The 14,257-nt window shown below is 43.4% G+C and overlaps 2 protein-coding genes across 5 annotated transcripts; both read left to right on the plus strand.

Moving 5' to 3' along the window:
- The first annotated feature begins 298 nt into the window (after positions 1-298).
- LOC117429246 (proton-transporting V-type ATPase complex assembly regulator TMEM9) lies at positions 299-6,943 on the plus strand. 4 transcript variants are annotated; one of them, XM_034907812.2, is made up of 6 exons: positions 299-383; positions 1,503-1,635; positions 2,498-2,589; positions 3,078-3,186; positions 3,478-3,609; positions 6,252-6,943. In XM_034907812.2, the coding sequence occupies exons 2-6, from the start codon at positions 1,537-1,539 to the stop codon at positions 6,399-6,401; spliced, it is 582 nt and encodes a 193-aa protein (XP_034763703.2). In that variant the 5' UTR covers positions 299-383; positions 1,503-1,536; the 3' UTR covers positions 6,402-6,943. The 4 variants fall into 4 exon arrangements, with proteins under 4 accessions (XP_034763703.2, XP_034763702.2, XP_033904467.3 ...); XM_034907811.2 differs by having other exon boundaries at positions 307-383; positions 1,486-1,635; XM_034048576.3 differs by lacking the exon at positions 299-383 and adding an exon at positions 1,207-1,404.
- Positions 6,944-8,295: 1,352 nt separating this feature from the next.
- On the plus strand, positions 8,296-13,638 carry LOC117396097 (achaete-scute homolog 5-like). The gene is made up of 3 exons (XM_033994721.3): positions 8,296-9,760; positions 10,751-10,848; positions 11,944-13,638. The coding sequence occupies exon 3, from the start codon at positions 12,128-12,130 to the stop codon at positions 12,743-12,745; it is 618 nt and encodes a 205-aa protein (XP_033850612.3). The 5' UTR covers positions 8,296-9,760; positions 10,751-10,848; positions 11,944-12,127; the 3' UTR covers positions 12,746-13,638.
- Positions 13,639-14,257: the final 619 nt, after the last annotated feature.

A 14,257-nucleotide genomic window follows, 5' to 3' on the forward strand; every position in this document is an offset into this window, starting at 1 on the left:
GTTTAATTTTTCCTGGATGTCTTATTTCTGTAGTAAAAGTTTTCCATTTGTTTTTTATTTGTTCTTACTGATTTATATTCTCAATTCTCACAATTAAATTTACTCTAGATTAACATTTTTTTAGTTTAAATTAAGAGCTCATCTTGCTGCTGCTGTCTCTCTCTCTCTCTCTCTCTCTCTCTCTCTCTCTGCACCTGCATTGCTCAAATAGACAGGTCTGTGTATGGGGTGTGGTTCATAATTTCACACCAATAGACAGGCCGTGGCCGGATCGTTGAGCCAATTAAAAGAAAGGAGGCGGATCCCCAGCGACCTGTTATCCTAGTCATAGCCAATCATAACGGGTTGTGAAGACAAGGAATACCAAGCGCAGCGACTAACCGGTAGGTTTGTTTTTCGAGTCTAATTATTATTATTATTATTATTTATTTCTTAGCAGACGCCCTTATCCAGGGCGACTTACAATCGCAAGCAAATACAAATACATTCAAGTGTTACAATATAAGTCATACAATAAGAACAAGAAATACAATAATTCTCAAGTGTGACAAACCACAATTCAATAATACAGCAGATAATAGTGATACTAGTTACATCAGGATATGATTAAATAGTGATAGTTACATCAGGATATGATTAAGTACAAAATACTACAGATTAAACACTTGGCAGATTACAATATTCTGAGGTACAGGATTAAATGCAGTAAAATAGGGGGCAGATAAGAGCAAAATAAAGCACATTTAAATGAAGGGTGATAGTGTCCCAGGATACAAACAGAGGAGTTCTACAGGTGCTGTTTGAAGAGGTGAGTCTTAAGGAGGCGCCGGAATGTGGTCAGGGACTGGGCAGTCCTGACATCTGTAGGAAGGTCGTTCCACCACTGCGGGGGCGAGGGTGGAGAAGGAGCGGGCTCGGGAGGCAGGCTAATTATAAGACATTTAAACACACACACACACACACACACACACATATATATATATATATATATATATATATATATATATATATATATATATATATATATATATCAATACAAGTCTATCACTAGCTTAGTTAATATTGACATGTGAGCTTCCTCTGAATGTTTTTTGGCTCGATATTATTTTGTTACTATAGCTTGTCATACGGTATCGTTGTAGGGACAGCCTGCCATGTGAGTAGATGCGCGATCCTATCTTTTTGTATTACCCCTGCAGCAAAGACAAGGTGTTTTCTGATTGCGTCACGCCCCAACATTTGTTGGCGCAACAAACATGTCAGTGTAGTGTATACGCAGTCTAAAGCGCCTGGCTGTGTCATCTGTGGACAGCCTCTGGCTCACAGAAACAGGCATACTGAAAATACTGATACACTGGGCAGATCGATCTGCTAAACGCCGAGCACGCTATAGAATATCCGGAGGTATATTTGAGTGACATTAATGCTATGTTCATTTTAATTAGGGTTAGAAGCGTGGCTCATTTTAATCTGATCTCTCATTAGTCTCTTCCTCTGCGCAGATTCACCTGCTCCCTGTCCAGAGACGCGCTCGTCATGCTTCTGCGTCGTGCTGTCGGTAGCTTGAAGTTCCTTCTGCTCTCGCTGTTAATATGCTTTCTCTCAGAGCGGGTCCCGAGGACGGACGCCAGTAAGGTAAGATCAATTAGATCGGCGATTCCTGTAAAACTCAGCCATTTAATTCCTCCGGCTGCTCCAAGCACCCTCTTACGCAGGAACATCCAAAAGCTGCATTTAGGCAGCGTTAATATTTTGAACGGATGACATTTTGTATAACATAAATGTGCAATTGTTGCTGTTCCACAGAATACGGAAATACAGTGGGAATTTAAAAATGGCAGACGTTGCTAGCAGTAGTATTTTTACTGGCACTATCATATGATTCCGCTGCTGTCAGTAGCTGCACAATACCGCTTTATATAACTACCCACTTCCCTTTCTCCAAACTTAACAATTTCTCTTTCTTCAGCCCTGATGTTAAACTACTGTCTGCAGGTTTTGTGGGATTTCTTACTGGCAGTAGAATTTTTACTGGTATTAAGAACCCCCTCAAAAGGCTGCTGCCAGTAGATTGTCTTCGTTATAAAATACGTTTGGGGCTGTCAGAATCCGTTTATTATAGTACTTTTGTTTTCCCTATCTCGTGACACTAGATGGCACTGTTTCTCTCAATATTGCCTGTTAGATTTTCTTTATCGCTTATTGAGTTTCACCAGGAAGTCTCTAGTATTCATGTTTATACTGTAAAGAACAGACGTAAGAAATAGCTTTTCTACGTTCTGTGATGTAGTTCAAGACTCAGCGGAACTGTAGACTACCTTGGGTGTGCATGGCCTGAAAAATATTGAACTATAAACGTGACTTAAAAAAAAACTAATGAAAACTGGTAAAGTCCTCTCTACAGTGTTTACTGGTGAGCATGCTCCATTTAATTGCAAAAAGACCCCCCCCCCCCCCACCCCCCACCCCCCCCAAAAAAAACCTCATTTATTTTCAGAGCTTTGAAGATGTTCGCTGCAAATGCATTTGCCCTCCGTACAGAAACATAAGCGGACACATCTACAACAAGAACGTCTCGCAGAAAGACTGGTAGGGGCTTGTTTGTTACTTGTAAATATCTCACTTTACAGCATCAAAGCCAGTGTTCTGTTTTGAATTCTGTACGAGCCTCGTTTATAGAGGTTCTGACTCAACACTGGAGTCCTTGGGAGAGCAGGTGTACATTATTTAAGAGCTTTCTGTTCTAGACTGCCGACCTGCTGTGCTTTTAGCGCACCTTTCTGCTTACACAAGGCTGGATCATCCAGCAGCTATCAAAGGTCTGGGCAGAATCTGTTTTTTAGACGTACTAAAAGAAACTTAACAGTGTTGAGGACCCGGAGAAAGGCTTCTAGCGGAAACGTTTGTTGTTGAGTTAATTACTCTCAATCCTAAAATTCTCAGTGATGCAACATGTTTGTCCACAGCTGTAGACCTGGAGAGCCGTTGGCCGCTGGGTTCATTAGGCGCAGGTGAATGTTGTAATAGTGCCTCATGACAGAATCTCTGACTGGTCTGCTGTCTTGTGCCCTGTACAGTAACTGCCTGCACGTGGTGGAGCCCATGCCAGTCCCAGGGCACGATGTGGAGGCGTACTGCCTGCTGTGCGAATGCAAGTATGAGGAACGCAGCAGCACCACCATCAAGGTAACGGTCTGGACAGCGTTATTCATTCCCTTATGCTGAAAAGATGATGCCACGGCCCTCTCTGCAGAGCTGTGACGTCACATTGCTTCTTAAAGGGTTAAATCCGCGCACACCACACTGGACTGACTCGTTACTGACTAGTCTTCCCTTGCTTTCATTTCTGTGCCTGTAAGCGTTAGATTCTTCAACCATGAAATACAGACTCTTCAAGCTGTTTAATACCAAATGCCATTAGCTACAGTACGATATTTTCTCTGCTGCTAACTGTCTGTCTGTCTGTGTGGCCCCCAGGTGACTATCATTATCTACCTGTCAGTGGTGGGCTCCCTGCTGCTCTACATGGTCTTCCTGCTGCTGGTGGATCCGCTTATCCGAAAACAGCAGTCCTACAGCCAGCCCCTGCACAACGAGGAGGAGAACGAGGTGAGGCGCTTCCCCAAGGAGGGTGTGGGGGGGCTCAGACTCTCCACAGTAAGTTAGCAAGTGCTGACACCCACCGTTAATTGCGACATCGTGTAATCAAAGAAACTATAAAATGATATCGCAAAAAGTCTACCGGAAGCCGTAATAGTAGTACAGTATTTATTCTGACGCAAGGAAAGGTTCCTGCCACGCCCGGACGGGGGGGTTGTTACCTGTTTTTATAAATGTAACTCTCCCTCGTTTCCTCTGCATTTTTTTCTTTTCTTTTGGTGGAGATCTGTGCTAGAGAACCTGGGTGGTCTCTCTTAATGGGAGGAGACGGGCTCGGTGTAACTCATTATTAAATGCCGTTCTGACGGGCCGTAAATTGAAGGTAGCATGTTGAGGAAATGCGTGGGCGTACAGGGTAAGGAGGTGCGCTGTAATTTGCACTAATTACACTGCAGCGACGCTCTTAATTGAAGGATGGCGCAGGATCTCCTGAACAAGTTCTGAGTGAATGTGAAACTGACACACAGCTTGCTCTACAAGCCTGTAAAGAAAGCACTGCTTGATACACCAGGAACGAGTGGAGACGTATTTCACTGCCTTGAGAGCCACTCATCCAATTGTGGGGAAACTTGGTAAGGACATTCCTCAGCTGCAGCACTGTCCCCTGATTGGCTACAACCCTGAAAAATATATCTTGAGAACCTGCACTGTTTGAGATGCTTTCTTCTGATGTTGGGACACAAGCCTTATTTTTATAATCTTAAAAAAGTGTTTAGATCTGTTAGAGCCTGATCACGCATGCTTGTCAAATAAATTTCTCAATCCGTAATTCTCGGGGAAACTGCCCTGCCCATTGTGAATCAGTGCGAATTGGGCAAAAATCGCTTCAGGCCAACCAACCATGTGTTTAAAACACAATTAATATAACTTCAAACTTTTTTTTTTTTTTTTTGAGGTTTGGGTTGGTTGCAGAGGTGGTTTGGTTCCAGTACATGGTGGGGTTATAAAATGTGTTGAAGACGTGTGTTCTGAGCTTTAATGACACCGCTGCCGCGGGCAGGCAATCCACTGTGGTCTGGGTCGCCCTCCTCTTTAACACCAGCTGCAGCCAATGAATCCCTTCACATTTCATTTTTTCTTTAAGTCGCAATTTCTTTCATTAAGGATGGTAGGTTCCCCCGGGCTACAGCTGAGCGTGCCCTGCAAGTTTCAACTGGCATGCACACAATCATTGGCAGCTTTAATTAAGTGGTATGTTCTGTACCTGGCTGGTGAAAAAAAAAGCAGCTTTTCAATTCTGTTTGGTACGACTCTTTGGTAACGTCTCAGCTACTGTGCAGTGTTGGTGACAGAAGCTTTGCAGATGGCAACCTTAAGAGCTGGATCAAAATATTAACATTTACAAATACTACTGTGAAAACATTTGAATTGGAATGCTCTTAAATAAATACTGTTCCATCAGATATATTAATGGCTGAATGCAATATCCAAGTACATCAGAATTCATTCTCAATCGGCCTCTGCTAACAGTGAGAGAAAAATCCCATTGAAATCAGAAGTGAAAAGTAAACAGAAGTGTTAGTTTTTGTTTTTTGTTCACTAGCTCTACCTGTGCTTTAGGCACTTCTCATTTCTATCACTCTTCTTTTTCTGGGCTGGTCCCCCTCCTGGGAGTAACAGAGCTCGCTGACAGCCCCTCTCCAGACTGGCTGACAGCCCTTCTCTGACGATGGCTGTTTACCGGGTCTCAGTCTGGGACAGAAGCCCTGTTTCCCCTGTCTAGCAGCTGTGCTGAGTGATGGCTGTTTGATCTCTTCAACCTCCCGTGCTGTACAGCGTTGTGGATGAGATTCTGTTGAAATGCATCAACACTGTGCTGTATATTTGAGTTATTTCATTTGCCCCGTGCTGTGGCACAGACAGAGCAACAAGTCTGGGCCAGAGCCCCCCGCTAAGGAAGCTGTGAGCAAAGACTCTGATCAGCAGCTGGTCTGCCAGTCAGTAAGGCAGGGGTGTCAATTCTTGATTGGGTATTCAGTCACTCGCAGTATCTGCACTTTGTTTTCCTCGCTGAATCAAACTGTTCAGCACAGTCCACATGGCTGCACACTTCTCAAGTTTAGTCGCAGCTCCTTGACGTTCCTGCCCGTGCTGTCTCCCAGGTGTGTGTTCTTCAGGCCTGAGGGGTTTGGATCCAGCCACTGCCTTGTTGATTTTAACACTGTTTTAATATTTGATACTCCAGTCTCCAGTCATTTCTGAGTTTCTTGTTTTCATATCTGGCTTGAGTGCTCGTGATGAGAGAAGCCAGTTGCCTCTGGTCATTCATAAAGTGTTTAACTCAAACAAGCGCGGTCTACACAGTGTTCTACTTCTGGAAGCAGGTTTGGCACACATTGTAAGACCTCACATAATACTGTGTGTGTGTGTGTGTGCTTTAATTGTTTTGTAGCTTGAAGTGTATTGTACAGTATAATTATTACCACATGTAAAACATCTTCGTCGTGCCATCTTTTTTTTATGCATTGGAAAACAAGAATGAAATGTCAGTGTTTTGTATGTGGCATGTGTTGGCGTGTGCTGCTAACCCCGTGGGTATACTTTGTGGTTAAACAGACCCTTGCCTCCTGTCCCTGGTTTCCCCCCTGCAGGATGTGCGCCCCTCCCTGGGCGCGGAGGGGCTGACCCGCTCCCGGTCGAACACGGTGCTGGAGCGCGTGGAGGGGGCTCAGCAGCGCTGGAAGAGGCAGGTGCAGGAGCAGAGGAAGACCGTCTTCGACCGACACAAGATGCTGAGCTAGAGAGCGGAACGGAACTGGAATGGAACCGGAACTGGAACCGGAACCGGAACGGAACGCACCCCCTGCCTCTGTCTTAACCCTCGGCAAACCCTAAAACCTCCTGTCTTCAGTGCTCTCCTCCAAGTCCAGTTTTAATACGAGGTACCCGAGTTGTTTTAGGAAATTAAAAAAGTAAGCCCTTTTGTGAATAACATCCATCTTAAATAGTTTACTGAATCAGCTGTGTTTCCTTAGCTTCAGTTAAATGCTTCATAGTTATTTCCATTTTTTGGGGTAGACTTTATTCCTACACGTCAATATCAAACACACCTTTTAACTTTCAAGTGAAGCTGGTTTGATTTATTTATGTATTTCCCCCACCACTGACTCTATTACAGTTATCATAAATGGTTTTTAAATAATGCTTTGGTAGTTAATGGATGTAAACCTGGCTGCATTGAGATGTTGGGGGGCACGATTATGGCACTGAGTTCATTTTGTAATGCTTCTGGCTTTATAATGTATTGTGGATACTACAATAAACGCTGTGTGAATTTGAAAGACTGAGGCGTTTTTGTAGAATTTCTGTAAAATCTAAGAACTAAGAAATACATTCTGTGTTCCGTTGTCTGAAGGTAAGCCTTTTTGATCTATTATTATTATTATTATTATTATTATTATTATTATTATTATTTTAATTAACAGTTCACTTGATCTTAACAATATCAGATCTAATTAACTCCAGCGTTTTAAACATTAAAGACAGGAACCAAAAGACAAAAATCTACCAAAGAGTAGAGATGTGTGTTTTCACATAGTCCGCTTCTTTCAATGGTTTAACCACGAGGGTATTCAGATCACTCGTACAGACCAGCGTGTGTTCTTTACTAATCAGGGTCCTCCCTGCCTCACACTACACCTGGAAACAGCTGCTACTGGCTGTTGTATCGCTGGTTATTTTTGTGTATAAAATGCAGCTTCTTCTGTTTTCAGTGTGTGTGTCGAAGTGGAAGCTTTCTTCAGGCGTAACGGAGATGAAAGCAGGCTGCGGGTTGAAAGCTCGGCGGCAGCGAGTCCCAGCCTGTCCGGTACTGTTCTGGAAATAAATTCTTGTTTATGGTGCTGCTGGTAATTACAGGTCACCGCGGGCCTGTCAGACTGCGTAATCGTCTCTTTAAAGCTGGGATTACAGCGGGTAACAGCATCGCTCTGAAGTCTCGGGTATCGGGGGCTGTTTTGAAGATATTTGCTGCTTGTCTATTTCAGGGCACTCGGAAGGATGGTTGGTTTGTGCAGGTGAAGCTGTGTGGTCCCAGATTTCAAATCAATTGAGACAAATTGAATTTCACATTATTGATACGATTTCTGTTGAACTGGTATTGAAATAATAATAATAATAATAATAATAATAATAATAATAATAATAATAATAATAATAATAATAATAATAATAATTAATATTATTATTAGCCTGCATTTTTATTTTTTTATTTAAAAAAAAGGACAGCATTGTATTAAATTGATTATCAAAAACTGTAATAGTTTAAAAGCCCTGTTAAAATAACTAGGAAAACTTTTCTTCAAGACATGTAGAAAAAAACAGCTAGCTTTTTTAAACATGACCTGCGCGTCAGCTTTGTAAATATCTACACAAATCAGCATGCAGTTCGAAGAGCGTTTTAAAAATGATTGGAGCGTTCTTCAGCTTTGTGTTTCTATTCAGAAACTATAGAAATACGGTTCATTTATTAAAAATGATAATTAAAAACCATGAACCGATGATCCGAGGTGCAGTGAAACGAAGGAGCAGATTTCAGAGTCGTGCAGAGTCGTGCTGCAGTCTCCTCTAGAAGACGGCTCTTAGGTTAATACAAAGCACTTCTAAGATGTGGGGAGGGGGTGGCGGGAGGGCTGTGAAACTGTTTTCAGTGCTTTTATCTCTGCAAGTTTGATCTTCAGTGGTCTCCTCTCATCAATGCAGACTGCAAACCCCAGCTGTCCTTTGCAAAACAAGCCCAGCTTCCCCGCCTCCTCCTCCTCCTCCTTCTCTGTCTTTTAAATGGCAGACATGAAGCCTCGTAATCCCTACTTCGCTTGTGCATGCAGCTTTAACAACGTGCTTTACCAATGGGAGTGGAGCACACTTCCGTTTATCTGAGCTCATCCTGTGTGATAATTCCAGTGCGATTTCCTCTCCCGTTTCGATACAGAATGTGGAATTAGTGGCTGTCGCATCTCTGTTTCCTCCCACAGCCGGACAGCCACAGAAGGCCACAATATGTATCGAGATTTTACTACCAGTTAGGTTTTCTGTAGAAGCACTGACTGCTTCGGTTTGTGTTCACCAGTCCACTCTCGGCCTTGACCACTACCTGGCACTGGGGTCTATTTTAATGATCTAGACCATGACAGACCTTAATACCACCGGCCTGTAAACTCAGGACTTCTCGGTCCCTGACCACCTTTCAGCGCCTCCTCAAGACACACCTGTTCAGACAGCATCTGTAAACCTCACAGCTCTCCACTATGCTGGACTAGACGGCACCCAGCTGTACCAGTGCTTGCATCAGCTTGTGCTTGCACTGAACTGCTCCACACTTTGCTGTATTCCACCACTGCTCTCAATCACAATTCAATTTTCTGTATCTTGTGTTTGATTTTACTCTTAAAGGTAACCGTACGCACGTTTTCTGTAATTGCTCTTATTTGAAATCGTTCTTATTAATTTGTTATACTAACTACTTGCCCTTAATGGAATTTACATGTATATCCAAACATTTTTAAGTTTAACTGCTCTGTCGTAATCGCTCTCCAACGTAATTATTTACTGTATTTTTAAATTTCTCTTACTTTGCTCTTATTGTATTCTATAACTGCTATTATCTGTAATGTGATACTTCCTAAGAACTATAAGTCACCCTGGATAAGGGCGTCTGCTAAGAAACAAATAATAATAATAATTATTATTATTAATCTTGGCAGCCTATGTATCTATGTATGCATGTTCAGTGCAGCAGGTACATATTCACCAGTCCCTACCCAGGTGTGTCTCCTCCTTCCTCGCTGTTCCTCTACCTGTTTTGAGCCCCCCTCCCTGGGGCGTGCCTCTCTTTGAAGCTGGATCAGGTAAGCACATAGACTGAGATCTGACAGGGAAGGAAAACTCAAACCTGCAGCAGGAGAGATGCTGTCTGCAGAGCTGTGAGGAGCCTGGACTGGAACTGGCAGACACACAGGATAGCAAAGGGCTGCGGACTCGCTCGCTCGCTCACCTCACATGCGCTGCACACAACACTGTGACTAATAAGGAGCGGATGCATCTACAGCTGACTGCACCCTGAGCACAACCCAACCGAATCAACACAGCTAAGAAACTGAAGGTAAGGATGGCATTATTATTATTATTATTATTATTATTATTATTATTATTATTATTATTATTATTATTATTATTATTATTACTGCTACTAGTCCTTTTTATCATGCATGGCTAGTTTTATAGTTCAATACATAATTGTTATTTTATTTTACTAATTAAAGCATTCATTTAGCATTTTTTTATTTCCCTTATTCAGAATGGATTAGGAGTAGACTGTTTTCGCATTACAATTTGCTGCGGGGGTCAAGACAACACGATTCAATATGCACTTCAGCTTCAGAAAATGTCAAAAGAATCTACTGTAACTGCAACTTGGTATATAATTAAACTGCAGAATAATCCATACGAATCCAGAGAAGTGAAAACAGAACTTCCGAGCATTGCAAAATAATTACTAATGCGTGCAGAGGACTAGATGTTTCGTGTGTGCCGTCCGCTTGTCAGCAAAGAAACCTTTGATTTGATGAGTTCTTAATGCAAGCGCAGTGTAGTTAAACTGCAGATCCAGTGCATTGCAGTGCATGCTCCAGTTAACTTCCAGTGAGGTAACACCACACTGCTCCAGTTAATATTCCAAGATCTCAAAATCCCACAGGTCCTCAAATGAGTCCTCTGTGATCCTCTCTTTACAATCTGCTTCACAGATCAAGCGTGGACAGATCATAGCAACAGACACGGCCTTCCAAAATGCTTCTCCGCGATCAGCATAGGGATGTGTATCGATTTTAAGATGCATAGGCTACTGCACAGGCGATACTTGTTTCCAGTGGGTGCAGAGAGAGGGAGTGTTTGTGCTGTGATTTGGTTCTTGGCAGTGAAGGTGAATGCCCAGCCTATGAGTGTTGGTTCTGTTTTGTTTGAGCCTTTCATTTTGGAGTTCGTGGCGTGTTTTGTTTGTTCCTGTTTTTGTGTTTTGTTAAATAAAGGTGTGCATTAACCTGCAGCTCTCTGTCTCTGGGTCTCTCTCTCTCTCTCTCTCTCTCTGCTGCAGGTTACAGCCTGGGCCGTGACGCTGCCCTGTCACACGTAGAGTCAGAAGTGAGAAGTACCCAGAACAAAAAAAAAACATACAGGAACAAACAAAACACGGTACGAACGACGAAAAAAAAGAACAAAACCGGCTGTCAGTATCCTGTTGTGAAATCACAGACAACTACAGTGAAGCATGGTAGACATGCTTCACTGTGTGGAGTAGTGGTTAGGGTTCTGGACTCTTGACTGGAGGGTCGTGGGTTCAATCCCTGGTCGGGGAAACTGCTGTTGTACCCTTGAGCAAGGTACTTTACCTAGATTGCTCCAGTAAAAACCCAACTGTATAAATGGGTAATTGTATGTAAAATGAATGTGATGTCTTGTAACAATTGTAAGTTGCCCTGGATAAGGGCGTCTGCTAAGAAATAAATAATAAAATAATAATAATTTATATAAGCAAACTGCAAAACATTTGTGTTAAATATATTGTATAGTTTTAAAGGGGATAGCAAGAGTGTGGTGCACACATGTGATGAAACGGATAGAAGCGAGACAGCCAGAGACAAGGTTACGCTGTTGTAACTGTTGAGATTTACAAGGCATTAAACAGGTCTAAATACGTACACTTCCCCTTTAATATGATTAAGAAGCGGAGATACGATCTTCTGTTGTTTTTGGCATTCTCTCCGCACTCTTATTAGCAGACTTGAAACTTGGTTAGAGGGCTCGGGTGCAAGCCAGGGGAATTCCTGCGATTTCCACAAAGCTGTCAGTCGCAGGGCAGAAAAAAATAGTACAATTAAAATATATAGCTTCTTTAATAACCCTGTTAAAATTGCTTCGATTTTCGAAATATTATGTTGAAAGGCGTTACAGTATTTTTTAAAGTGTATTTAAAAATGTCTGTACTGTGAAAAAAGACATGCTATCTTGCCTGTCTTGACTGAAACGTGCATGCGCCTGGGAGATGCATCTTTTATAAATTACAGAACGCATGTCGGGGGATCCATCTGCCGGATTCATTTGAAAGGTGGTGTGCCGGGGTAACGCATTTAGCCAGCAGGAAGGTGAAATTCTTCTGTTATAAAACAGTACGGGTAATTTAAAACTGTATTATTTGTGAAGACTGTTTCAAGATCGCTACATCACAGCTCGGTGCCTTTTGTAATAATAAACAATGCAAAACGTTTCTCCTGTGTTTTCTTTTCACAGAGCCAGCATACACTTTATTTGAAGTCAAGGAGGTGCTGAAATCCTGCTTAACCACCTACAGCTGTTTGTAATTCTAATTAAAAATGATCGCTGTGGTGTGACGGGAGGTGGACATACCTGTATAAAAAAGAAAAAACACTAAGCGGTATATCAGTCCAGTGAATCTCTTTGATTGCCAGTGAGGATGAACAGTGGCTTCTCGCGCAGACCCACCGTGGTCCCTGGGAGCTGTGTGCAGTACGGGATAGCACCCTCTGGTGGTCACATCCAATCACACCACCACCCGCACCCACACCGCCCCCCTGGGGGGCACGGGGACCCCCTGGCGCACGTGCCCTTCTTGCTGTACCCCGCTAACGTCGACCCCGGCTACTACGACACGTCCTACGGGGGCGCCCTGTTTCCCTACGTCCCTTTCCACGGGCGCCTCGGGGTGTACGACTGCCCGTTCGAGCCCGCTTTCATCCTGAAGCGCAACGAGCGGGAGCGCCAGCGGGTGAGGTGCGTGAACGAGGGCTACGCCCGCCTGAGGGACCACCTGCCTGGCACCGCGTCTGAGAAACGGCTCAGCAAAGTGGAGACGCTACGAGCAGCCATCCAGTACATCAAGTACTTACAGGAGCTGATCAGCAGGATGCCAACCAGGGGCTCGGGAGGGGAGCCCGAGGCAGAGGAGAGAAACAACAAGGCTTCCACAAATACCAGTTCAGCAGAGCCCCTCCCCAACAGCGACGGGGAATCGCAGAATCTGTCATCCGCCTCTTCATCCCCCTACTGCCAGTCAGAGGAGCCGATGAGCTAGGAGACTCTGGGCTCCATGCTGTACGATATTTTATACAGGCAGACCACACATGACAGGACAACGACGCCTAGTTACGCTTGCTTCAGCACTGCTGGTCTCTTCCAGCGCAGCGGAACAGGGTAAATCATCTCTCTGTGAGCCAGCCAACACTGTAGTGGACCCGGGTTCAAATTAAACCAGGGACACCTGTTTGAAAAGAGTTACGGGGGTGTCTCGGTCTCCAGGGATCATTTCAGTCTCGAATAGAGGAAGTTCTGGGATCAGTCGGCTGCTAGGAATTGGGGGAGGCTAGAGGCTTGAACTGAGGCCCCTCGTTCAGAACAGTAAAACCCCCTGCTGAAATCCACCTCTCGTAAGAAAACTAATGTTATCACTGGTAATTAGCTAAAATACTCCTTTTAAATAAACCGTGAGCCTTTTTTTACAAGAATTGTGACTTCAGTCTCCACTGGTCCATCGGTTGGCTTTGTATCCTAGCTAAGGTATGTGTGTTAGCTGACACAAAGTCCACTGTAATGCTATTTACCCCCAAACATGGGGTCTGCATCTTAGCAGATCTGATTCATACCAGCTTTATATAAAACCAGCCCTTTCTCTATAGACTTTCAAACCATGTACTTCCCATGACTAAATCTGTGTGTGTGAGTTTTATCATGTCTGCCACAATAGTTTGTGGTTCTTTTTTTTATATATTTGAAAACACTGTGTATATTGCTGCTGGTGCAAAATATTTAATTTCATTTCATCTTTGTTTAATTATTGAATTTTCATGCTTCTTTTGCACTTTACCCAAACTTAGGTATTTCTTTTTGTATGTGTAGAACTGTCCTAGAAATTAAGAAGCAAGGCAGTGCCTTCTGTTGCAAAGCAATTTCTAATAAAACGTATTTAAAAACACAAGCTGTGTGGTTGCCTTGTGGTAATGTCCTATCAGGAAAGGCTAAACAGTATGTGCCCGAGACATGACGCTCCACTTACATGCGCTGCCTCTGTTCTCCACCAGAGGGGGCTCAAGTAACATGACAGTCACCACCTGTACAGAGAGACGTAATTTACTGAGAGCAGAAAATCATATTTTTAGTACAAAACTAAACCTGGTCCTGGGCGTGGTCAATCTCCAGCAATTATTGGGACTGTTGAATTATTGCAGATATGTACACTAAATATACCCTACCATTGATAATCACCACCTCATAAAACATATATGCAAAAATGTATTCCAAATCCCAACTTTGATCCATTTACTATCATTGCATTGAGTTTCAGTGGGAACCCCGATGTTAACACAGCAGTAAGGGGCTCAGTAAGTAGGTTTAATGTCTTTGGTGTCAGAAGCCTCTCTAGTTCAGCCCTGAGTTTCAGAAACCCCCTTGTTTAGGTAGATTACTGAAATGAACAGGAGCCAGGAATGAGTCCCTGAGTGAAGTGATCGCACTCACCCCAGCGTGAGTAAGTCTCGCCTCCACAGGAGCTGTTCAGAATGCAGCTGCTATATAAGGGAGGGACAGTTCA

Source organism: Acipenser ruthenus, chromosome 29 (genome assembly GCF_902713425.1).
Source record: "Acipenser ruthenus chromosome 29, fAciRut3.2 maternal haplotype, whole genome shotgun sequence".
NCBI lineage: Eukaryota > Metazoa > Chordata > Actinopteri > Acipenseriformes > Acipenseridae > Acipenser > Acipenser ruthenus.